The 27947-nt window shown below is 28.4% G+C and overlaps 2 protein-coding genes across 6 annotated transcripts; both read left to right on the top strand.

The window, feature by feature from the left end:
- Positions 1-1017: 1017 nt before the first annotated feature.
- On the top strand, positions 1018-27947 carry LOC111690506 (acyl-CoA Delta-9 desaturase-like). Of its 5 annotated transcripts, XM_046950661.1 has the most exons (6): positions 1018-1129; positions 1608-1866; positions 24070-24374; positions 26489-26825; positions 26886-27071; positions 27155-27947. In XM_046950661.1, exons 3-6 carry the CDS (start codon positions 24074-24076, stop codon positions 27471-27473), a joined length of 1143 nt encoding a protein of 380 aa, XP_046806617.1. In that variant the 5' UTR covers positions 1018-1129; positions 1608-1866; positions 24070-24073; the 3' UTR covers positions 27474-27947. The 5 variants fall into 5 exon arrangements, with proteins under 5 accessions (XP_046806617.1, XP_046806618.1, XP_046806619.1 ...); XM_046950662.1 differs by lacking the exon at positions 1018-1129 and having other exon boundaries at positions 1597-1866; XM_046950663.1 differs by lacking the exons at positions 1018-1129; positions 1608-1866 and adding an exon at positions 13310-13418.
- LOC111690507 (myb-like protein D) lies at positions 24934-26320 on the top strand. The gene is made up of 2 exons (XM_023453002.2): positions 24934-25364; positions 25424-26320. Exons 1-2 carry the CDS (start codon positions 25050-25052, stop codon positions 26042-26044), a joined length of 936 nt encoding a protein of 311 aa, XP_023308770.2. The 5' UTR covers positions 24934-25049; the 3' UTR covers positions 26045-26320.

The raw sequence follows: 27947 nt of genomic DNA, 5'->3' as shown, positions 1-27947 counted from the left end.
TTGTAACAGGTAGGATGTAACTGGATGTTCTTCCCTTGGAAAAAACTTCAGGTTGATACAGCTGTTGCTGAGTTGACAATCCTTGGCCGATTGAGAATCGGGTCGTTCCGGAGCGGATATCCAATTGTTGTGGGAACGTAGGTTCTGATACTCAAACGCTACAGTTTACATGACATATTGTGTGCTTTTGGTTTAATTTAGTAGTGGGGACCATTTGTTTGAGGACCAACATCCTTTATTGATGTCTTTTTCTTTACCGACATGCGGTTTGAGTTTTTTAATACTCGCTAACAAACTTCAAGAGTCAATATACAAAAAATAACCTATTTCAGACTGTTTCAAATTGTTTCGGAATCTGATATAAAAGCCCTAATAGTTTGCATGAATTATCTTTAAAGTTGCGACCTATAGTTAAAAATTGCAACATATTTTAGATAATTTCAATTTGTTTTGGAATCTGATATAAGACCCATGTTAATTTTCTTGAATAATCTTTAAAATTGCGACAAATAGTTCAATTATATGATATATGTATAGACATGGATGGATATTTAGACATCGCAACTTCGTAAGAAATTGTACTTTTAATTCTGTAAACATTTATTTCATATATTTTTTTTTTAAATAACGTTTTTTTATTTTATGGAAAAACACTATTACCGAAATAAACAAATTTAATATAAACACTATTACCATCACATCGTTTTTTTATGGCTTTTTTAAATTAACGGTTGATTGCTTTTCTAACTAACGATACCATAGTGTAAATTTGCATTATAATTTACAAAAAGAGGTTTTTCATATTAGATTTTTATATTAAACGTTTCAAATAAGCGGTACTTTTAAACATTCAACAATATTACACTAAATAAAATCTACAACTTATTTTTAATTTTTTGTTTTTTTATGATTCGCATGCATAAAATGACGGCCATCTTAATGTTTTTAGTAAATAAAAAATGCTATAAAATGACAGGCTATCAATGGCATATGAATGCAACACAACAAAAATCAGCTGTCGTGCTCTCATTTGTAAACAACAGACCTCTGCAAAAAGTAAATGTAACTCATGTAATTTTTGCTGTTTTGTTTTCTTTTTCGGTTTGCAGCTGGCTTAGCATTGGGTATGGTAAGTTTTTGTTTAAAAAAATAGTTAACTGATCATTTTTATTCATATCTAATTATAAAACTTAATCATTGTTTCCATTTTAATGCAATTTTACAACAATGAATTTTTATGTAAAATTATAACTTATTTGTTTTAAACAAATGTATTTGGTTTCCATTTTTTTATTTTCTTGGAGCTCTACTTGTGCTCCACTGACTGACCTTGGAAAGTTATTGCTTGTGCGTAGAAATTAAGGAAAAACAGAATAGAAAATCTTTTTTTTGTTCACATTCTTTGCAGCCAGAGAGTATTTATTATTCCTCTGCAACTTTGTATAACAACAACAACAATTGTGTGAAAATAATACCGTTTATTCTTCAGCTGGCTTTTATTTTATAAAATAATAATTAGTCTCGTCGGTTTGTCATTTTCATCAGAAATAAGCAATTTACAAGAAAAGTAGAAAAAAAATAACAATTAAATAATTTATTTATTACAGCGGGTCAGCTTTGAACACATAATTTTTTGGCAAAACAACACTTGAGTAAGTTTACAAACTCAAAAAAGAACAAAATTATCTCATCGTCCACAAACGAAGAAGAAAGGATTCAAAAAGAAAAACACAACCAGGAGTTTCACTAAAATAGGATTAAAATTACAAGAAAAAATTGTTTTATTAAAATAAATTTTGAAACTGTTAACGTCGCGATTGTCTAGGAAAGCAATCAAAAACAAAATTGATATCAACATTTAAAAAGGTTAGTAAAATATGCTTTTTATAATTAATTTTAAGAATATTTTCTTTAAAGAATATAATACGTAATATTGTTTATTGATGGTGAAATATAAAAAAAGAATAAAAAACAGGAGTGGTGTTGGATTTTAGTTGCCAAGGCAAGTGTATGAGTTTGTGTGTATGTTTGTATTAGAATTGGTAAAAATCGTTTTGCCGGGGGCTTATTTTTTTTAAGTCGTTTATTTTCACAATTTTTCAATAAAAGTGATGGAATGGATGATATATGTTTAATAAGCGTGATACAATTACCATGGACAGTCAAGAAGGTATGGCCTGGGTAAATTAACACCTGTCATAATTGTAATGAAAATTATTCTACCAACTTGTATTTTCTTACGATTGCATGTTTTGTAACAGTTATTTAAAATATTGAAATCTTTATTATAGATATAAAATAGAATAGTTTTAAAAATATTAAATATACCCAGGAAAAATTGTATTAGTTCTACAACTAGTTCTAGAACACATGATTTTAGCCTGAATTCGTTCAACTTTGGCGTTGAGACCAATGATTTTTGTTCGAAATTGTCACCTTCGGAACTGGTTCTAAAGAAGGGTTATGGAGTCGACACTCGTTCTTCAGAACTCTTCTGGAACTAGTTCTTTAATCAATGATTTTTGTTTGAATTTGTCAACCTCGGAACTAATTCCAGGGAAGCTATAGAGAACATATAAACAAATATTTCTCTTTAAGCGTTTTTGTTTGAAATTATTAAGATTGGAAGCAATTTTTAGAAACTATTGAGGAATTTTTACTTTTGAACTAATGTTATTTACAAAACTTACATTCATATAAATTTCTTACGTAAAATTTCATATAATTCTTCCGCTCCTCTAATCTTTTAAACATTTTTTGTAAGAATGTTACAAGCCGCTTACTTTCCCTTCTATCGGTGCCATTCAATTAGGGATCTCTTTAATATATTGTAGTTCAGTTGAATGCAAAAATATACATTTGAACGCGTTTTCTATTTCGATAAAAATAAGTTTATAAAAATTTTTTTTTTTGAAATTTTTTTCAATTGATTTCAAGAACTTGTTTCGGAGCTAGTATGTGTTCCAGTGAACTAGTGCAGTAGTAATGTATAACTAGTTTCAAAGAACTAGTTCCTTTAAAACTATTTAGCAGTTTTTAAAACCACAACAATATTCTAAAGAACGGGTTCCAGAAGTAATGGCGACACTACTAGTTCCAAGGCAATTGCTTAAGAATCTGAGGTGGTTCTGTTTTCACTCGTTCTAGAACTTGTAGTTTTTAGAACAAGTTCTAAAATGTTTCCTGGGTAATTATATACATACATATATGGAATTGTATTCAAAACTATAAATACAAAGTACGAATTGTGACTCTACAAAGAAGCAGAAAACTAATATGTCTAAAAAAAAGGAAGACTAACAATTTGTATACCTTTATTTATAAAGGAAAAGTTATCTCCAAATGTTTATTGTTGTTAAAAATATAATTGACAATATACACAATATTATTAACACAACGACTAGATGTATGACAGCGGTTTCGAGCGACCTTTATAAAGAATTCACATTGTCATAAGTCTATAGTTTTGCCACATACCATATACGCCGAGGACTTTCCATAGGTTTCGTTCTTTCTTCACTGCCTAAAAGGATTATAAAACAAAATTTCCATACCGTCATAGGAAATCCAAAAAGCCCTAAGTTACATTTAACAATTTTTTCAGGAGAAGCAAAAAACCGTCTAAAATGATAAATAAGCCAAAAGTGTTCAACGTTTTCTCAAGTGAAGCTTATTTTTCATTAAGAAATTGTATTTGAAGAAAAATTTGTGGTTTTCTTTTTACTTACGGAGATATGAAACTTATGCCCTTGAGAATTAGTTTTTTCTGAAAACCAAAATGGCTACTCAATGGGTACTTAATTTGACTTATAAATCGTTTATAAAATAAACTTTTGTTCATGAATAAGAACTTCTTATATGTATTACAAAAAACAAAAGACAAACATAAAAGTTGGACTTTTGATTTGGAAATTTTGACTTCCTTTTGTAAACAAATATTCCATAATTTTATAATGTATGTCGAAATTCTTTTATAAATTCGTATTAAGTTCGTATTATTAAGATCAAATGATTACAATAATAAATTAGAAATTCTTAAGTTTCTGGAAAATTTTTTATTATTATGTATTATAATCTTATTGCTTCCATTTGTTAATAACATAATAATATACATTTGTATATAATTTGAAAAGTTTATGGTATTCAATTATTAACCAACGTTTGCAATAAGTGTTTTTTTGCGTTTTAAAATAATTCATGGAAATTTTCGAAAAAAAAAAAATGCAAAATAACCAATTAAATTTGAGATTAAAATTATTATTTCTATATGCAAAAAATAGTACAATACGTGAATAAACAAAATTACAGGGTGCAAACATTTAAGTAATAAAATTGTGAATATGGTGGAAATATTTTTGGAAAATTTTTTGATATTTTATATTAAGGACCCTTTCGAATTCTACGTTATTTAAACAAGTTTTTTTTTAAGTAAAAAATTTAAGTAATTTTGTTGTTTACAAGTAAAATAGTTGATGTTTACAAGTGATATTAAGTAAAGCACAAAGAATACTGATGAAAAGCTGTAGCTGGCCCGAAAATGCATTCCATTCTGCTAGTGTCTTAAAATAACTTTTTCTGTATTCTAAAAAATACCATTTACAATTTGAAAAAAAAAAGTTGTTTTTCTTTCCCCAGATAGGAGTTGAAATAATAATTTATTCACCAATGTTGATGTTTGTAACACCCAAAATTTAAGACCCACCTTAAAGTTTACTACTGGGTCAAAATCATTTTCTGAGTCGTTTTAGCTATGTCCGTCTGTGTGTCCATATAATGCTTGTTTGTGCGCACGTAATTTGTAAGATAATTTGATGAACTTGCCCTCTACTAACATTTTTAAGGATATCACCCATAGAGTAAGGGAAAACCTCCATATTTATCCCTACATCTAAGATGGCTCTTGCAGAAAATCTCTTTTTTTGTCTACAATAATTAAATGTATTCCGAAATTATGGTCAAAATCAATACTTTATTAACAATTTAACAATTTAAAAATCGGTGCTGGACGATATGAAGGAGAACTGTAGGCATGAAATGGGGTATTAGTCCTACTATGACAAATTGGTTTATAAAAGTGTAATTAGAGCAATTCTAGCTAATGCTTTAATAATCTGATGGACTGCTTCAGACAAGTTCAGCGTACATGCTGCTTGGGTATATGTGGTGCCATGCGTACTACTTCAACCAAGGCTCTGGAAACGTTGCTAGATATTCCACCCATTGAAATATATTTAAGATATGAGGCGGCGCTTACAGCTGAACGGCTCTTTACTTTAGACGAACTGGCCAAAAGCGGTTATAGAACACGTCATCAATATATACTGGACACTTTGGAAAGTTATACACAATCATCGGACGTGCCTAATCGTATACCAGACACAGAATATGTCAGAAACTTTGAAACGCTGATCCCAGATAGAATGTCTTGGTCAAGCGGAACATTAGAGCAAATACCAGTAGGAATCCATTGTTACACGGATTGCTGTAAATTGGGGGATAAAGTGGGGCTTGGGTTCTATATTGAAGATCCAGAAGCAGAAATATATCACCGTTTACCAAATCATAACACAAGCTTCCAGGAAGAAGTACGAGCAATAACGGAATTCGTAAATTGGATTAGAATAAATATGGCACCCACAGCGCTTAATTATTTACCGACAGCCAGAAAGCAATTAGAGTGATATCAGGAGATAGAACTTAATCTAAGATCGTATTGGATTGTAAGAAAGCTTTAACTGAATACTGTCCCAGAGGTAAGGTTCACATCATATGGGTACCAGCCCACTCGGGAGTAGTCGGTATCGAAAGAGCGAATGTAAAAGCTTTGAATAGAAGGGAGCTCGAGGCAGTTAATCCATTCGAAGCAACAAAAACTGAACTAAAAATATGGATGAGAGAATCCCATAAGAAATCATGGAATAATAAAACAGTGGGTAGAACCACGAAAATTCTATGGAATGACCGTGAAGAGAGCAGGACGAAAAATCTCCTCAAAATGAGCAAGTCTGAAGTTAGTATGATAGTACGTATTCTGAGTAGACACACAGGATTACGAGCACATTTGTGCAAAATTGGACATGCGGATTTAGACGTATGTAAAGCATGTGAAGAGGACAGTGAAACTCTGGAGCATTTTCTTTGCCAGTGCCAGTGGCACTTGGAAGTGATGTTATTATGGAAATAACATTCCTGACTAACACTGATTGAAATATTCTAAGGAATTACGTTCAGGAAACTGAGTTTCTGAACACTGAAAAATAATTCATTCAATTTCCTTTTTCTTCTCATGATTAGGAGCGCACAACAGGCCCGATTGAGGCCTAGGTGTATTTCTTCGAATTTGATGTAGTATACATCCTCCCATCAACCTAACCTAACCTAAATATTTAAAAAATAATGTACAAACATACTCACTGGTGTAGGTTATCATATGGTCCATCATGTCCGACATTCATACTTTATTATATTCAAAACTCATTTTAATAAATAAGAAAGAAATATTTTGAAAATTTCACTGTAACTAATGAACTACTGTTCAAAACAATACAAAGTTCAGTTAATTTCCAATTTTTGTTTGGTCCAAGCTTTTTATCAATAATTCTATTTTTGGAATTTTAATATATTTTTGTCTTAATAATGATAAGAAATGATATTGAAAATTATTCTGAAATGAAAAATATAAGTGTGCTAAGACACGACTCTCAAAAATATACGAAATGATACGATAACATGACAAGTTTATCAAATCATTTGGAAGTTTGAAATTAAAGTTCATGAAAACATAAAATGAATCAAAGGTCTGACCATCAATACAAAAACTAAAACGATTTGTTTGCAATATATACATATTTTTATCGTTGTTATGATTAATATTAACTCCGCTCGGTATGCAACAAAAATTATTTCAGTTCTTAAACTTTGAAATGTTGGAACAAATAAATTTTTAAATACGGCTGCAAAATAGTTTTTATATTAGTTTCTCGACAACTCTTTTTTCAATAATATCAAAGAAAACATTATAAAGCTATTAAATAAAATGGTATTTCTTTAATCGTATTTTATGATCAAATCACTTAAAAATTTAAATGTATTTACTTTTATCTAATCAGTTGAGACGGCCATAAAAAGTACAGATATTAATATTTCTTTAGAAATTCTTTACTATATTTTAACTTTATGCATATATGTGTTCTTATTTAAATCTAATCGAAAATTATTTTTCCATTAATTTTGATGAGGTCAATTTTTTTTTTAATTTTTTGGAAATTAAATACTCTTATGTACGTATTAGTTATGATTATTATCAAGTTATAGCTATATAAACAACTTTTGGTGCTTCACTATACTTTAACTCTTATTCATATCATTTCCTTAAAATCTAATCAATGTTTATGTTTTCATCAAGATTAGTGGGGTCAATTGCTATTCAAAGTTTATTGTTGAAAGTCCTTTCAGCTTTGTTGTTATTTAAACTTAATTAAATTGTTTTTTTTTATATTCCCACATTATTTCGCCCACTTATTCAATTATTTAATATCTACAAATTTCTATTGTAAATAATTGATAATTTTGTTAAATGCATATAAATTATTAATAGTCTTATTAAATACTTAATGATGGTATATACCATATAAACTATTACGCATTTCATATTTCACAACAATTTGTTTATGATTATTGCACTAAATGAGTTGTACTAATTTCAACAAACATTTAGCCGTCCAAAAAGCTACACGTCAAACTTAACTAACAATGCACTTTAGTCCCCGTAGTTTATTCTATTATATTCTAATAAACGAATTTTGTTGTTGCTTAAATCATTAAACTGTAAATAAATGTTTCACTTTTATGGATGATGAAAACTACTACTAATAATAATAATAAAATGAATTTAATATGTACAATAACATTACCTCTATTAGTAAATAGCTTTCCTTTAGTGAAAATTGATTTGTTATTTTATGAAATTAGATTTTTACCTCCTTATTTATATATTTATTAAGTTGTAATTTTAATTAAGTGTATGATAAATTAATAATAATCTTATATTAGGTTGCGGCTGGAAAAAATATGTTGGTACATAGTACATTGTTGTTTTTGGCCAAAACAATATTAAATACACTTGTAGCCTTTTTACCCATTTCATTCCCTTAATGTTCGAGTTTCCAAAAATCCTTTTCTAGTGGATCTAAACAATGCCAAAGAAACTTAGTATTACAAATGCATGATTCTTACTTTAACGGTTTGTTTTGGGTGATGATGACTCAGTCATTATATAAATAAATTCAACTTTATTTGTAATTGTGAGGTATACTTCCCTTATTAAAAACTACGTACAATTGGGACGAACGACGAATTTTTCGAAACGAATTTTCGTCCTCAGATATAGAACACACTAAAGTATATGAAAATACGTACAATCGGTGCATATGACGAAATTCGTCGGTTGTGAAATTTGGCGGTTGTGTGTACAGCTAATGACAATACAAAATTATGTTCGAATATTCGAAATTATATTCGAAAATTCGAAGTTATGTTCGCAACATTTTTAATGCTCTTAAAATAATCTCTGGGTCATAAGAACTAAAAATAAAATTTTCGAAAATTCGAACTTAAGTTCGAAAAAATTTTAAAGCCATTAAAAACAGTTTTGGTGGCCCAAATTGTCTGAAATTTGGCAGTCTGCAGTACACTTGATGTCACTACAATGCTATGTTGGAATATTTAAAATTAAGTTTGAAAATTCGAAGTAATGTTCGAAAAAATTTTGAAGCTATTAAAATAATCTCAAAATTGGGAGTAATTCATAAAAATATAATTGTAGTTCTTTTCGTAGAAAATTTCTTACATTTTCTAATTTCGAAATAATGTTCGAATAAATTTTAAAGCTTTTAAAATTTTGTAAAAATCATGGAGATTTACAAAAATATAATTTTTGTTCCTTTTGCTTACTTTTTCCAATTTCGAACAAACAAATTTTGAAACGAATTCGCAGTACGAATTGTGTTCCATTCGACGAATTTCGTCGTTCGTCCCAATTGTGCTTATACCATATATTTTGCAGTATGTCCACACTTATTTTTAATTATTTAAACAACTTTACCAAAGAATAAAATGCATTTTTCTAAAATAATTGAAATATGCAATGAAAAACCTTATGCGTTTAGTGCGTGTACTTTTTTTAACAACCGCGAAAAAATAATTTCGGGTTTTATTTTTTTCATATTTTTTAATGCTCTATACGACTATGCTATGCCAATTTTAATTTTCGTAAAAAAACGTCAATAGTTCTATCCCTAATGTACATTTTAGTATTCTTCTTTATACTTATGATCATTGCAATGTCAGATGTTGTATAAATAACTGGCTAGTAATTTTAATGATATATAATTTAATATATTTGTTCTCTTGTAAAGTTTTTCTAGTCTTTTAAACATTATTAATTTATCCCTATTTTACAATGTTTACTCATTTTTTAACTTTATGATATAGTATTAACAGTTCTCATACAAAAATTAAGAATAACAACTGCTTAAACTATAACTTGAAGTGGTGAAAATTCATTTAACTATAAAACAAATTGGGAAATTCTTTAAATTCCATTAAAACTAGAAAATCATTTACAAAACAACGCAATTAGTTGTTTTTTACATATTAAATGCCATTTAAACTTTAAACAGTCGTAAAACTTATACAATTTACTTACTTAGATTTTAAAGAGGGCGCAACTGACAACATCTGATTATTAACTCTTAGGGTATTAAATCAATTTAAAATGTCATGGTAATTTGTTTAAAAAAGGGCGTTGTAAAAGTAATTATTTTATTACAGTAAATAGTAAGGGAATTTTTATATACTAACAATATTTTATCAATTATTTATTACTTAAGTCTAATTTTTCACCTTGCCCCCAAACATTGAACCCCCGAATATGGCTTGTAAAGCTTGTAATCAAACTACAAGTCTCAATTTTGAAGATTTACATGATCTTTTATTGTCTCAAGAATGGAGCCTGTTGAAAATGATTAAGATCGGCCCATTATTTCACTTAGAACCCTTTCACTGAACTCCCAAATAGGGCTAGTAAACTTTGTAATCAAACTATAAGTCGCAATTTTAAAGATAATTCAATGAAATTTGTTACATGATCTTTTATTGTCTCAGGATTGGAGCCTATTGAAAATGTTTAAGATCAGTCCAGTTTTTCACCTAGCCTCCATACAACTAAACCCCTGGAGAGGGTTTGTAAACCTTGTAATTAAACTACAGATCGCAATTTTGGAGTTAATACAATGAAATTTGGCACATGACCTTCTATGGTGCCAGAGATTAAGCCTATTAAAAATGGTTAATATCGGTCCATTATTTCACCTAGCCCCCATACATCTGACTACTAAATAACTGACTAATTGGATTTGATTATTAACTAACTATACATATCTAACTATAAAACTGATTAACTACCTAACTAACGACTTAAATAAAAATGCTAATCAATATCAATTTGAGCATCCGATTTTCATAACCTTGAAAAAAATTAATTTCTATAAATATATTTTTTTGCAAGGTTTTTATTTGCTTTCATAAAAAAACCCATCAAATTGCAATACTTTTAATCAAATTGAAGCAAAACATCGAATATAATTGAATTCTTAGGGGGTAAAATTTAAAGTTCTGTTGGAAATAAACTTTCTACTTAGATTAAAATTATCAAAAAAAAATAAATAAAATAAAAAGCTGCAAATACAAAGTACAGTATTGTAGTTATCGTTAGCGCATATAGTAACGACTGAGTTTTCAAAATAAAATTTAATTTCCCATGTGAAGAAAAAACATTTGATAGAATTTTATTTGTAAAATTGATGATTTTACCTGTGGTCACAAGTCGAAAAAACATACATAGCTGCAAATAAAAACCATTGTTATTTCATAATTTAGTACAACTTATATTTAATTTTCAATTTCAATCAGAAACTTTAAATTTGATTTTTCAAACTTGCGATGAATAAACATTTTTATAAATATTATTCTTAACGCTACAATATATATCATTTCTTATAAAATTATCTTACCACAATTACACTTTTAGCAGTAGTATTCATGAAAATCTTGGTTATGGACATATTTGTAAAAATATGTATTTTTAATACTTAAAACAGTATTGTCCCATTCACAATCGATGTCGTATCGTTGTATGTTATAAAAATGTTTTAAATAAATTTTTTTTATGAAAAATTCTTGAAGTTTTATCCCAGACGACTTTTTAATTGTTGATTTATTAGAAAGACCAGAATATCTATGTGCTGCCACATCTTTGCATGGTGGTGGTCTAGTCTTTATCCTTTTAAGTTTTTGTACATATCCTCCATTTCTATATATTCTTCTTTTATATTCTTCAATTGTTAAGGGCTGTATTCTAAAGGTGCAAAAAAAGATTTAAGCACTCCTTGCTGATAGCATCGCTCATTCCAAGCTTATACCAGAAAGCATAAATGTGTTTTCTGTACAAGGTCTGTCTTTTTATAAAATAGTTCTTGCTTTTATATTATTCATTTAAATACGTCAAGTTTGGATCCCTTAGTTTTATTTACTTATAGCTCGTATATATACTATTTATTCGTTATTGAAATATGAATTAATTATTAATTGTCTTGTCTGTAATGAAGAGGGTATAGGCAGTGTATGCATAAATTTTTGTGACACTTGATCGCAATTTTTGCACATTTAGTATATTGTAATTAGAGTATACTATAGTATTAGTAATTAATGGCACGATTATTTGTCGTGCTACAATATAAGCACCTCTGCTGATATTATGGTCAAATTGTCACATCGCGTCGAATCTTCTACTATTTATTATTCTTGATCTAATATAATTGCAAAATTAAAACAAATTATATAATTTTGATTCAGAGAATTTTAAGAAAATAGTAAATTATTTCACTATTATTTGAAGCATTTTTTCCTTTTTTCCAAATTACACGTGATCTTGTTTTCATTTGGGATTTGAACACTTGTTATGTTCTTCGACAAGACAAGGCATGTTTATTTTATAAGATATGTGCAATTGTTAAGCACTATTTGATATATTGACAGTATCGCAGTTTAAATAATAATTACCTATCCATTAGTTGGTCGTTTAGGAATTCAATTATAATCGGATCTATTTCTAAAATAAATCCTCTTTTTATATTGCAAATTCATTCCGATTTTGCTCAAGGTATGAACATTTGCAATTGAATAATTATTGTTAAATATTACTTATAGCTAATAGTAGAGAATCCTTTACAAAAATGTGAATAAATTACTTATAGTCGTACTTATGGCGCCGCACTTTGTGTTGTGTTACTAAATTCGCATTGGTAATTAAGACTTTAATTTTACTACAATACATTTGATTAATGAATGTTTTGTTGAACTTTTATAAATAAGAAGTCTTTTATTGACGAAGAAACATTGACGAAATTTTGTGTTAAAATAAAATTATTGGTACGTGGAGAGTTTCAAGTATTTTCCATAATTAGCTTGTTTTTTCGTTAGTTTGTTAGATAGATAGATAGATAGATAGATAGATAGATAGATAGATAGATAGATAGATAGATAGATATATAGATATATAGATATATAGATAGATAGATAGATAGATAGATAGATAGATAGATAGATTGATAGATAGATAGATAGATAGATAGATAGATAGATAGATAGATAGATAGATAGATAGATAGATAGATAGATAGATAGATAGATAGATAGATAGATAGATAGATAGATAGATAGATAGATAGTTAGTTAGTTAGTTAGTTAGTTAGTTAGTTAGTTAGTTAGTTAGTTAGTTAGTTAGTTAAATGGGAATATAACTTTAATCTCAAAAGTACTAAATTCGACATAAAATACTTTTAATACAAAATTTTTTTGAGGAAAACATTTGACATTATTCATAGCTTTATAAAGCATGCTATTTTTATATACATCACTGTATAACTCTGCATACATACATTAATCTATTCTAATCTTTTTGAAGTATTTAAAAAAGTAATAATAATCATATCGCATAAATAATAAACAAAATTGCCACCTAAAGGTAAAGCGTACGCGAGTCTTCTTTTTAGCGAAAGAAATTGCAAAGCGATTTAACTTACGATAATCAATTTATTAGATGTCACACATATATATGTATACTAAGTTCATACTAGATTTAAGTATATATAATTTTGTTTATATACTGACTATTACTAACTAGAATTAATACAAATACAACATGAAATAAATATACAAATAAATACAATAAAAATCAAAATACACTTCAAATCTCATAGACTGTTTTGTTTGGTGCGAAGAAATATTATTAAGCATTACGAATTTTTGCAAGACCAGTTTAAGTTCAACTATCGGAGTGTAAAGACAATTTTAAGCAAGTAAATACAATTTATTAATAACGCTACATACGTTTAGCTAAAAAGCTATAAAAATAAATTAAATTAATTTTAAGGAAGTATTTTGAAATTGAATTGCATTTGAATGCAATAACACTTGCAATAAGTGAGTGAACCTAAATTAAAGGACAAATCAACTAGTAATTAATTAAAACAAAATACATAAAAAGGTTAGTAAAGCAATAGTGTTTTAAAAGTCAATAACCAGCGGATATAATAAAAGAAGCCAAAAGGGAGTGTTTTGAAATGGACCCATTGTGTCTGTATACATATATGTAATACAGACAATTAATATTTTGCGATTCAAATAATTAGATGATTATCAAGTGTATACGAATTTCGCTTTTGAAGGGCACTTTGTAATATTTATTGTTATTCTTAACACGTTGTTAGCACGTATTTTTAGTCATTAGTTATTAAAATGAATATTCAAATACATATTTATATAAGAAAAATTCTATGTCAAGGCATTATCATGCCATTCTTACAAACATTCATGCATTAATTTATTCATTGATTTGTTTTGTATGTGAATATGATGATTGATTAAATACTTGTTTTAATCAGTTTAATCACTTCCTTTTTAACTTGTTTGTTTGTGTGTTCTTCTTGTGTCTAAAATTTTTCCATAAAGATTAAATAATTTGTGGCTTGTATGTCACAAAAGGTTTTATTTTCTATATGATTAAATTTTATATTGAATGTATTTTTAGATTTTTAAATCAAGTTAGAGAATTGTTTACTTTTTATTTAATATGCTGACTAATATAGCAACACTTGGCGGAAAATTTGTTTTTGGGATAAACTGTCCTTTTGTCTTATAATAAAAGTTGATTTTGTATATTTTGAAATGCTTTCTTAAATACCTAAAAAGAAAAACTTATAGAACAATAAAACGTTGGGTTAATCATAAAAAATAATAGCTAAAACTATACAATAATCTAGGTGGGGGGGTTCTACATCAATGTCCAGGCCTAAAAAATGTACTACTTCAACTGGATGCGTCCATAAATCCATTGGACAGAATGAAGTAGAGTTGGCTGAGCAGTTGAATATTTTTATATTTTCTTTATGCAAAAATTTTTTTAATATTTCTAAGTAATTTGCCCTCAAAATCTCAAAATAATGTTTGCAATTATAATTACAATACCTAAACCACTATAAATTGTATTGCATAAAAGTGAATAAATTAACAATTCTTCAATTCTAGCACGCGTTGTTATTGTATTTTTTGCGGTTTTCTAAATATTTGCATACTATGGCGTTCTTATTCTTCATGTTTTAATTACGTACTTATTTTAAGTTGTGTTCACTTTAATTATTTTATATGAAAAGTGGACTTAGCACTTTTGCACACTAAAATAATGACAAATTTAGTTTATTTTAATAAGTTACAATGGGATAATACCCCTATGGAGAATCTTATATATCTTTCACTATTTTGTAGTTTTATAAATATAACCAGGGAAAATTTTCGAACGTATTCTAAAAACAACTTGTAGTTCTTAAGTGCAAACAGAACCACTTCTTAAACAACAATCTTGGAACTGTTGGTATCGCCATTAAATATTAAAACCCGTTACTCGGAATATAGTTGTGGTTTCTAAATACTTTTTACTTCTAAAATAACTTCTGATAATAATTTCGAGCAAAAAAACTTGGAGAAAATAACTATTTAAAAGTGAAGCATTCTCTAAAACTTCCCTAGAACTAGTTCCGTTGTTGAAAAATTTAAACAATTAATAAACAAGTAGGAAAGTAGAAGGGGGACCATAGCCACTTTTTTGAGGCCTCCTCAAATTAAAACCACTATACATGTTCTTAATTTGTTTCATGGTTCGGATACTTAGATATGTTGGCTTTAGTTTTATTCCTTTCAATCTTTCCTAAGTCATCCTTATGTTCATATTTTTTAACTTTTCCGCACTGACCAAAAACGGCGATACCGCCCCATTAATGGGGTAAATGATATTTATTGTTTATTGTTTATATTTTAACCAAATTTTGTTCTACATCACAAGTTCTGGGGTTTAATTTCAATTTTTTTTCGGGCTTCAAATTATATTATCGAAAATATTATTAATACTCTTATTGACGTTCTAATACTGACCAATATATTTTTTTATCACAAAAACTAAAGAAGTTAGCACAAACAGTTCACACAGTGAAATGTTTTCACAGCATTATGAAAAACAATCATTTCTGCCTCCCATCATATGTAAAGTGAATGTTTCAAATTTTCAGGGATGATAGATAATCGATAAACGAAAACAAAATTTGATAATGCGATAAAATCGATTACTCGATTTTCAAGTTATTTGAATTGACAGATGTGCCCCTATGGCGAATGATCCCCCTTCTACCCTACCCTAAACCATGAGTATATTTTCGAAATTTTTATTTTTCATTTTATGTTGAATTTTATCTTAATTTCAAAGTATTTAAGCAATTTCTTGATAAAAAACTAAATTTTCTAAATGAGGATTTATATATGTAGGAGTATAGGACAAACATGGGTGATCCTCATTAAATTTGGGAAAAAGAAATATTTTGAAATAACAGTTTTGTTGTGTTTCATTGCGATACAAATGGTTACATATCAATTTTGGACGTTTAAGATATTTTTTGTATGAGTGCTAGAGTCAAATAAGGGCCGATCATAACGAAAATCTGCAGTGTGATTTATACTTATATAAAACTTATTTGTGCCAATTTTTAGAGAGATAATAGTATATTTAACGTAATTATGGCATAAAAAGCATAAATCGTGGCTTGCGCCAAAAAACATGCTTGGTCCACATGGTTTACATAGACAGCCAGCCGGACAGACGGACGGATATGTATTAATCGACTCAAAAAATTTCGAATCGATCGATAAGATTTGAATTTTGATCTCATACGTTCCAACATCGGCTTCGCTATAAGTACTTTATAGGGTCGCAAAATAATATTGTAGAAATTACCAACAAAATAAACTAATGATATACAAAAAATCACGTTTTCACCCTTATGAACTGTTGCGTAATTAGAACAAAAGTTTACAATTTCCCTACTATTTACTTGATTCTTATTATAACAATGAAATCGTACCTGACCTTTTAATGACTTGTGATTTTTTTAGTTTGAAAATTAACTTTTAAGTCCGATTGTGAAATTTATTTATTATATTTACTAAGGTACAAACACATGTTTAACACAGTTTTGCAAATAGTGTTAAACGAAATACATATTTCATTTTTATTATTATTTTTTTTTCATTGAAATATTCTTGTTATTTAGTTTGGCCATTAAATTTAACTAAAGAGCTCAAACATTTACCAAGGTTGTGCCGGTGAGATAGCCAAGCAACAATATTTAAACTATAGTTTCAAAATGTTTTTTTCCATAAGTTAAAACTTGTTTTTTGAATGATGTTTGCAACAAAACAAAAACTACTTTGGGCTTTGAAAACTTACCAATATTATAGCTATTTATAATGTCTTACATTCAAGAATATATATAATAAATTTATCATTGAATCAATCTAAAATTTCATAGAAAATAGTTTAATAGTCAGCCATTATCCTAAATAAATATGTTTAAATACTTTTACATACATATTTATTTTATTTATTTACTCCTACATAATTCCTTTTCTTTTTTCATTCGTCTAGACCTGATTGACGGCAAATTAAAATATTTATTAGACCTCTGGTCTCCTACAAAGCTAATATGCAGGTCCCGTCAGGTTTTGTTAGTTTCGTTTAATTCAATTTTTAGCAAAAAAAAAAATAATAATAATAATTTAAATCAAAAACGTGTTAATTATTTTTCTTTTAAAACACTTCCGTCTTAATTATAACAATTTATTCAAATCCATTCATACGCAAAAATTAGACAGTGATTTTTACTAATAGTTTGAAAAAATACATTTGCTGTAATTTTTCTATTTCTATATATTTTTTCTTTTAGTCATGAACTTGATTTTGAAAACGTTTGTTTTGTCTAACTACAAGTATTAACCTAGTTTTTTTTTAATTTGTTTCTATTGTCTATTCAACGTACTTGCCATTAGGCATAATATTATCATATTTTCTATTTCTTAATTTCAAGTGTAAAGTTTATTGTATTTGTATCTATTTGTCCAGCACCATTGTAAAACAAAACAAAAAACAAGTAAAAGTGTGATATTCGTCTATGCCGAATCTTATATACCCACCATCGAACCGTATGCAGTAAATGGAATGCTCTTCTATTGTTATTTAGAGATGGATGGAATTTCCTAGCATGGAATTTCCTAGCTATACTTGCACTGTTAAGCCAATAATGTACGTTAAAGCCAATTTCTGAGTGGGCCTTATATGGGGGTAGAGTCAATTTTAAACCGATTCTCATAAAACTCTGTAGAAAGATTTGTGCTCATAAGAAACTTACTTGTGTCGAATTTCAGAGCAATACTTGTATTTTGAAGTCAGTAGTAAGCGTTAAAAACATTTTCTGAGGGGACCTTAATTGGGGGTATGGACCGATCCTCATAAAATTCGGTAGATAGATTTTTGTTTGTAAGAATCTTACTTATATCGAATTTCAGCGATAGTTGTTTTTTTGGAGTTGACTATATACATACATATGAGGGGTGGGTCAATTATGGACCGATTCATATAAGACATATTTATGCCGAACATCATCTATATACTTGCAAAAGTCGGGAGGCAACTTTTATGGGGGCTTTACAAAAATTAAGACCGATTGTGCCCATTTTCAATACCAAAGCTATGGGAAATATTTGTGTAAAGTTTTAACCTTCTAGCTCTTCCCGTTTGGACTATATCCAGCTTTCAAGAGACGGACGGACGGACAGATCGTCTTAGAATTTAATAAGGACACAGAATATATATGTGATCGATGTTTCAATGTGTTACAAACAGAATGAAAAAATCAATATCCCCCTCTGATGGTGGGTATAATAAACAAAATTAAAATGTATTTAATAAATAAAATAAAATGTATTTAATATTATTAATAATTAATAAATTTTTAAAATTATAGTAAAAAGGAAGTTCTAGTAAAAATATATATTTATATTTATTTAATTCATTAATTATTTGATTTTTTTGTAACACAATTTTATTCATTAATTTAATAATTGTGTCAAATGAGTTCTATTTATGTTTATTAATTTTCGATTTGTGGTCAAAGTTTAAAAATAATTGTATAACTTGAGGAAACAATCATATTGTTGTATTATTAAATACTCTATATGTATTTTCTTTAAATAGAAATAGAATTAATATGATTTATTATTAAATACATATTAGTTTATTTAATTATAACTTTGGTGTTCTTGACCCAAAGACAATTGAAGACCAAATTGTAAAAGTTGAATTGATAATTATTAGTATGAATGACTAAAATACATGTTTTGATTACGCGGTGCTCACATAAGGAGAGGAATGTATTAAATGGAGTATGCTTTTGGTTTGCTTTGGATCAGTCCTAGTCCTATCCGGAGTACCCTTTACTTTAAAGGATTAAGCTTTGTTGAATTCGAACTTGGATCCAAAAATGATCTCTTTGTAAAAACTTGATCCCTTTGTAAGAACTTGGGTCTAAAGTTGTCGAATTAAATAACATGATAAGACGTTCCAATTGATCATTTCATAAGTCAGATAGATATATAACAAGTCATCCCAAGTTTCCGGGTCGGAGCCGCAGCTAAGGCAGGACACTTACAGAGAATTTTTTCACAAAAATTATATTTTTGTGAATCTCCACGATTTTGAGATAATTTTAAAAGCTTTAAAATTTATTCGAACATTATTTCAAAATTAGAAAATGTAAGAAATTGACCTCGAATAGAACTAAAGTTATATTTTTGTGAATATCCCCAATTTTGAGATTATTTAAAAAGCTTCAAAATTTTTTCGAACATTACATCGAATTTTCGAACTTAATTTTAAATATTCCAACATAGCATTGTAGTGACATCAAGTGCCAAACTGCCAAATTTCAGACAATTCGGTCCACCAGAACTGGTTTTAGTGGCTTTAAAATTTTTTCGAATTTTCAAAAATTTTATTTTCAGTTTTTATGACACAGAGATCATTTTAAGACCATCAAAAAATTTTCGAACATAACTTCGAATTTTCGAAAATAATTTTAAATATAATATTGTATTGTCATTAGCTGTACTCACAACCAACAAATTTCAGAAAATTCAGGCTTCCAGAATTGGTCTTAAAACAATTTTACCCAATTAATTCGTCGTTCGTCTGCGTAAGAAATAGAAATAAACCTGTCGCACAATTCGTTACGTATGACGAATTTCGTCATATGCACTGATTGATTGTATGTATTTTCATATACTTTAGTGTGTTCTATATCTGACGGACGAAAATTCGTTCCGAAAAGTTTGTCGTTCGTCCCAATTGTGACGGGCAAAATTAAATCGGCTCAGAATTTTAAAAAAGACCAAAAGTATACTTACATATTGGGTCTCTTGTTGTTACATGAGGAATTTTGCTCTTTAGGTGACGATATATTTCTTTTTGAAAAAATTTGTTTCTATGGACTGATGTGGAAATTTTACAAACATAAGTTATGAAAAGATTCTAGCAATCCACTTAATAAAGTAAAGGCTATTTTACAAATTAAATTTCAATATTTGCAATATTATATTGCATTGGTATAACGGGCATTCAGGTATAAAAAAATCAACTACAAGAACTGAATTTATATTAGTTTTGAGAAATAAATGTACTGCTTGAGTGGAGAACAAAAATTATTTTGAAACGTTTTAATTATTCAATATATAAACTATCCTTATGACTGTTAATACATCATTTAAAATTTATGATTTTTTTTTTTATATTTTAACGCCTGATAACTTCTCACAGAAATTAAAAAAAAAACGCAATTAATAACAAACATCAACATTGTTGAAATTATATTTTCAGTACCTTTGCTAAACAAGACAAATAAGGTATTACTATATGTATAATAGTATTAGTAGTATATGGGTTAAACTTAGAGGTCATATAGATTTATTAACAAAATAAACTTTTCCGTTACTTTACTAATTGATACTCTGGTAATTTTCATGTTTCCATAATTAAATTAGTTAATGGAAACCAACCGGCATTTGGTCGATGGCTCGCTCATTCGTACATTTATACGCTCACTGTGTATTCATACAATCGTATGTTGCTTATTCGGATATTCTATATGAAGAAAAAACAACCACAAAATATGTAGTTGTTTCTTTCGTGAAATAATAATAACAATAATATATTTGCAAAATTCTCTCATTTAAAAAAAAGAGCATTTACCATGAAATATGTTCTCTGTTTATATTGTTTTGATTTTCGACACACGACTTGAGGGGGAGCATATTACGTTGTCGAATTTTTATATATAGAATATACGTAAGGTACACTCACCAGTGTTGCCAACTTAGTGCTTTTAGCACTATTTGCGGTGCTTTTTGGTGTGCCAAACGCGGAAAATTTTGCTCATGGTGCCTTTCTTCAAAAAGGCACTAAAGTGGTGCTTTCTAATTTTTGTGACAGTGCATTTAGTGCTTTTTATACCCAACATATACCCAAGATGAGTGGGGTATATTGATTTTGTCACTCCGTTTGTAACACATTTGTCGTATATATTTTGGGTCCTTATTAAATTCTAAGGCGATCATGTCCATGTCCATCCGTCTGTTCATCTGTCCGTCCGTCTGTCTGTTGAAAGCACGATAGGGTTAGAACGTAAAGAGCAAACGAGTTAAATTTTTCCACAAATTTTTATATGCATCAAAATTTCTCTACCAAATGACATTAATACTCATTACCGACTTAAAAATATTCGACATAAATATGTTTTATATAAGCCAAAATCTCTCTAGCAAATTTTACGCAATCGGTCCATAATTGACCCTACCCCCACATATGGTCACCTTCAAAAATTGATTTTAACGCTCATTACTGACTTAAAAATACGTGTTTAGCGGAGAAATTCGAAATAAACTACTTTTATACAAATGTAATCTTCCTACCGAATTTAATTCGGATTTATCGGTAACGTACCCTACCCCCTATTAAGGTCCCCTTAAAAATATGAGTAAAGCGATGAAAATTGACAAAAAATAAGTTTTATATAATTTTTTTACACAATTGAATCTATCCCTCATATATAAAGCCTCCATGATTACTTCATCGTTGTACTCGCAATAAAAAGATTTTTATTATAATTCTTTATGCCGAATTTTATGACGATTGGTCTATAACTGACCAACAAAACAAAATCTATGTACAAAATGTACATAAGCAAATATTCTTCAAAAACAAAAAAACAAAATATTCAAAATACATTAAAATAAGTTATGTTATTCATTATCAGTGAAATTAACAATTTTTCCAGAACTCAAAAAACTTAAAAATAATATATATAGATTTTGCAAAAAAAATATATTTCATAAGTTATGTAAAATTTTACAATTTGGGTGTGGGTACATCGGTTGGCCAGTTGGTAGTGTGCCTGTCAGTTTGAATGTTTAATGAAATTTTACTATTTTTAAAATTCTCATCTTATTTATCTAATATTCGTCAAACATTAGTTTTAGTTCTTACGTTACTAAAAATCTAACTCACACCGGTGAAAGACTTTAGTATGACGCATGTTTTGTTTTGCAGCCCAATGTTCTAAAAAACGAATTTTGGAGTCTTGTAGGAAATGAGCGAAATAATGTGCAATTTTTATTAAAATAAACAATATTTGACTGAAAAAACGTTAGTGCTTTTTTACCCATTTTCAGTTAGAAAATTACGCTTTTTTACCCCTTTTTAATTTTTTTGCGCGCGTTTTGCTTGACCAATGTTGGCAACACTGACACTCACCTATCTTCTCTCAAAGCTAACGTCACTATTAGAACAAAATATTACAAAGCTATATAAAATCGGAAGAATACAAGCAAAAAAAAATAAATAACAAAAGTTGTTTGGCTGCATCCCAAACATCGTATGATTATATTTTGCTCAATTCCCATTCGTTTATATTTGAGTAACGCTATTTTATGAGATGGCATCAACAAACTGACAAACGCGTGTTTTTTTTTTAAATTGTTAAGCGGTTACTTTTTATACTCTAGTGTATACCTCAACAACAGTACTAAAACATGCAAAAAGAAAATAATTTTTCTTATTTTCTTTATTGTTATAACAACAAAATTTTTAAAAGAAAAGTGTGCAAAAGAAAAACGTTTGAAATTGTTTTTTTTTTTTAATGGAAAATTTAAAGTGTAATAATTGTTATTGAAAAACACATGTTGTCTTTGGCATTTTCTCTAGCCTGTTGTAATAAAACTAAAAAAAAATTGTAAAAACTTAATTATTTAAAATTAAATTTTCTACTTTTCCATAATAACTTAACATTATCAATACCCCGTTGTTGTTTGTCTGCCTATATTACTGTCTATATTGTTGTGCTTTAATTGTTTAGGAGAGTTACATGAGATTTACTTATAATTTTTACAAAAAGTACTTTTTTACTATTTAGGATTTGTTTTTATTTAAGAGAAAAATGGTATATTATTTAAAATTGTATGTCTGAGGGTTTTACATTTACTCATTTACTACAGTTAATGAAATTTGCAAGACCATTGCATATACAAATATGTAAAATCCAATAAAATAGACCAACTGAAATCAATTTTAATGAAAACTAAAGCGATTACAATTTACAATTTCTACTACCATTAAGTTTCTTAATAATCTTTATTTAGAAACAATAAACCGTTTCTCACATCGAAATAAAAGTTGTAATTGTTTGCTGGAACTAATTTGAACTTGGTTCCTGCAAAAATCATTAGTTGATAATCAGTGAAAACGAGTCTTGTAAATATCCAAAAGCTAAAGTAAATATGGAAAATTTGATCTAAAATCAATTCTTAAAGAAGCAGCAAAAAACTTTGCAACACCATTATCTACCTATTTGTACAAACTTTGCAAAAATCCCTCTTGCAAATGTTCATATGTTCCAATAACAAAAAAAAGTACCAACAACTTTGTTTACATATTATTCATTAAATTTAGGGGTGGAACAAGCAAAAGTTTATCGTGTGAGTTTAGCTTTTTCCAAACTGTATATAAAAATAAACAATATAACAGATAACATTGTTGATCCTAATCGTAAAAAAAGTACTTTATAATTTGTTTATATTTTTGCATAACTTTTTTTTAATTTCAACTAAACATCTCTATTGTTTTTATATACTTACATAAAGCTATACATATAAAAATCAAATAAAACATATAAACATGTTGGGGAGGTACAATCAACTGCTAGAGAAACAAGAGAAATCTCAGATTCTTGACAAGTATTTTTCCACTTCTATGTATTTTGTAGTTTAGTTTACAATTGTATTCTCTTTAGTGTAGTTGCCAGACACGCACGTTGTTGAGCAACTGAAAACTAAACTAAATTAAAAAAAGAAAGAAATACCCTTCTTCTTTATTCAGCCAAGCAGGAATTAAATATTTAATGGTAATTTAAATTTAATTATTTATAATTACAACAATACGAGAATTAGTACATAAATATAACTTGTTATAAAATAGTGAAATTGGTTTTAATTGTTTGTTTCCATTACTATTTCATTTTTTAGCAACATGCCGCCAAACGCTGCTCCCGCTTCTCAAACGATTACTGAATCGCTTTTAGCTGCTGGTGGTATTTCCGAAGGTAATCCTAAAGTTTTGACTGAAGCCACCACCGGTGTCTTGTTCGAACAAGATGCTGAAACAATTGATGGTGGTTTGGTAAAGGATATTGAAAAATTGAAAAAGGCTGAAAAACGTAAACTGAAATTGGTATGGCGTAATATAATTGCATTCGGTTATTTGCATTTGGCTGCATTGTATGGCGCTTATCTTATCTGCACTTCGGCTAAATGGCAAACCATAGCTTTTGGTAAGTTTTTTTATTTTTTTTGTAAGGTTTTATTTGCTATTAGTTGTAATCATTATTGTAGTTTAAAGGTATTCCTTTTAATGATATGAATGAATCACTTAACTAATTTTATTAGTTATTTGTTGCTGAGAACACATTTTGAGATTTTTTTGTGTTGTTTGTTATTCTTCTGTGTAGATGTTATTCTAACAACAGTTATATATAGTTGTACCTATATCTTATAATTTTCTGCTTTTATTCATCTTTAAAAAGATTATATAAAGTTTAGGTATTGTTTTATACTATTACGTTTTTTTTCACATTATAAAGAACTTTATTGTGTTTTTAAAACAAACAAAAAATTTTCAAATTTACACAAAATAAGTAATGTTTAAGAATATTTATTTTACAAGTATGTCAAATTATTTAATCATTATTACATTGTGTAATTATGATGTCTTTGAAAATTCCAAACAAATTAACATTTTCAGAATAATTTTCCAACTCCGCTTCCCTTTGCATTAAAAAAAAGTGTTCATTGAGTTTTATATCAATTTTTGAAAGAAAAAAAATTAAATTAATTATAACAAAATTTTGTAGCAAATTTATGTATACATATATATTTTTTTAAGTAAATATTTTGCTAAATTTTTGTGCACAACTTGAGAAAATTTTCAACGTAATTTTAAACAAAACATGGATGCATTTAAAGTTCCCAAAAAAGTTAACCGTCATGTTTTAAAGGCGCTTAACTTTCTAAGCCAAGGAAAAGCGGAAAATGAAATTAGTACAGAGCAGATTTTAAATCAAGTTAAATATCAAATGAGAAATTTAGTGCCAGTGTACAATATTGATATGGTCATACAGAAATCATTGAAAAATTTAAGTGATATTGGTTTGATTGATAGAACGGCACCACAAAGATTTGCCATGGGACGCTCTTATGCTCCATCTTCGGCGCCTAAAGCCAATAAACCCAAAACAGTAAATCCCAATATATTTAAACCTAATGTAAGCTTTTGTAGAGAATGTATTTTTAGTTGGTCCGTTACAAATGTTAATAATTTTAGGTTTCACGCAAGAGAAGCATTAGTAAATTAAATCCCAATTTTAAACGGGCTCAATATGACAGCGAGGAATCTTTGTCTGGTGAGGAATATGATCACGCACGCAAACGTATACGCACAAATACCAAAAAAATTATACATTCTGGTCGCAATACCGAATTACCCAAAGCCCGACAACATTTCCGTTTTAAAAATATCGCCTTAGCAGATCCCCTATCTGATCCCTCACCCCTTTATATGAGAGATTTTGAATCTGATGGTATTTTCGAACAAAATCAAGAAATGTCTGTTTACATAGGTCCTATAGGGAATACAAATAATAATTTGGATGTAACTAATATAACACCAATAGAACCTTTAGAAATCAATGAAATTTTAAATGATGATCAAACAGATAATATGAACAATAATCAAATCCCTAAAGAAGCGTCTTTTGAGGTGGTAGAACTATTTTTACATAATAACAATAACTATGAAACGGCAAATAAGGCTAACTCTCAAACAAATTCCCAGTCTGATGACCAGCCATCAAAGACTAGTGTCGACACAAATGTTTCGACAAATGAAAAATCCAAAACCTCTGTTTCAGCTACGCAATCCCAAACAATAACATTGGAAAAATAAATAAATATGTATCTAGTCTGTTTTAATTCAATTACATTTTATTTAAATTGTGTGAATTACTGTGTGTTGTATTGCTTATTTTACAAAAAAAAAAAACAAAAAAAAACAAAGTTCCTAACTAAGAAATCATTGTATTTTAATTGAAGAAAGAAAATGTGTTTGCATAAAATTAACATGACACATCGTTGTTCTTATTTAACTAAGTGTAGTTAATTAATTATAATATTAATTATATACTGTATGTTTCTATAAAGAATATCAATCATTAATATCAAATGTGTTTGTCTTTCGATTGTTTCAAATGCATTAATATATTCTTTAGTCTGGCGTATAGGCACAAATTCAAATGCATATTTTATAAATTAACATAATTTTTTTTTATAATTATGTAATTTCATTGCATATAATTTAATAAAAGTATTAACTATTGATGTCTTCTTTTAGCATTCGGTTTGTACCTCATCTCTGGCTTGGGTATTACAGCCGGTGCCCATAGATTGTGGGCCCATCGTTCATACAAAGCCAAATGGCCATTGCGTTTAATATTGATGATCTTCAATACAATTGCTTTCCAAGATGCCGCCTATCACTGGTCCCGTGATCATCGTGTACATCACAAATATTCCGAAACCGATGCTGATCCCCACAATGCCACCCGCGGCTTTTTCTTCTCTCACATTGGCTGGTTATTGTGCAAGAAACATCCCGAAGTAAAGGCCAAGGGTAAGGGTGTCGATATGAGCGATTTGAGAAATGATAAAATCATTATGTTCCAAAAGAAGTAAGTACTTGAATTAAATATTTCTAAATTTACTTTATATTAACTCACTTTGTTTTACAGATACTACATGATTTTGATGCCTTTGTTGTGTTTCCTTTTGCCCACTATTATTCCCATGTACGGCTGGAATGAAAGTTTCATTAACTCTTGGTTTGTGGCCACTATGTTCCGTTGGTGTTTTGTTTTGAATGTTACCTGGTTGGTCAACAGTGCTGCTCACAAATTTGGCGGCAAACCTTACGATAAGTATGTTGAGTTCCTAGTATTTCAAAAACTTTAATTTATAATTTAATTTTTCGATATTAATATTTTATCTTCATTTCCTTCAGATACATCAATCCTTCTGAAAACTCCTCAGTTGCTATTTTGGCTTTCGGTGAAGGCTGGCATAACTATCATCATGTTTTCCCTTGGGATTATAAAACCGCCGAATTCGGTCAATACTCCATGAACTTAACCACAGCTTTTATTGATTTCTTTGCCAAAATCGGCTGGGCTTACGATTTAAAAACAGTTTCTGCTGATATTATCAAGAAACGTGTGAAACGTACTGGTGATGGTTCTCACGAAATCTGGGGTTGGGGTGATAAGGATCAACCTAAAGAAGAAATTGATGCTGCTGTTATAATCAACAAAAAAGATGAATAAATTCTATACGTTAGCAGTATCAAACGTCCATGCACTAAAAGAAAATATTATTAAAAAACCAACAACAACAACTAAAAAATCAGGGATAAAATGAAGGGAAGGTGTGCTCTAAACCAAAATATACCAAAAAAAAAACACACACACAAACTAAAACTTTAAAAACAACAACTTAAAGTAAAGAGTCGTCGTCATTTTTATAGATTGTCATTGAAAAAAAAACAACAACAAAGAAATCAAGAAAAATTCCTTAACAATAGCTTTCTATTTAAAAAAAAATAATGAAGAAAAACTAAAGCATTAAGGTGGTGAATTCGAAAACTGTTGTGATCTCATCACCAAACAAATGGCAACAAACAAAAGTTAAAAACAACATAATTTCAACTGAAATTTTACGAGTTCCTAGAACTCTTTAAACAAATTATATTATATATTAAACTAAATATATTGATAACATACACATACACCAAAATAAAA

This window comes from Lucilia cuprina, chromosome 4 (genome assembly GCF_022045245.1).
Source record: "Lucilia cuprina isolate Lc7/37 chromosome 4, ASM2204524v1, whole genome shotgun sequence".
Taxonomy (NCBI): Eukaryota; Metazoa; Arthropoda; class Insecta; order Diptera; family Calliphoridae; genus Lucilia; species Lucilia cuprina.
The sequence above is the reverse complement of the archived record's forward strand: the minus strand, read 5'-3'. Positions and strand labels throughout refer to the sequence as shown.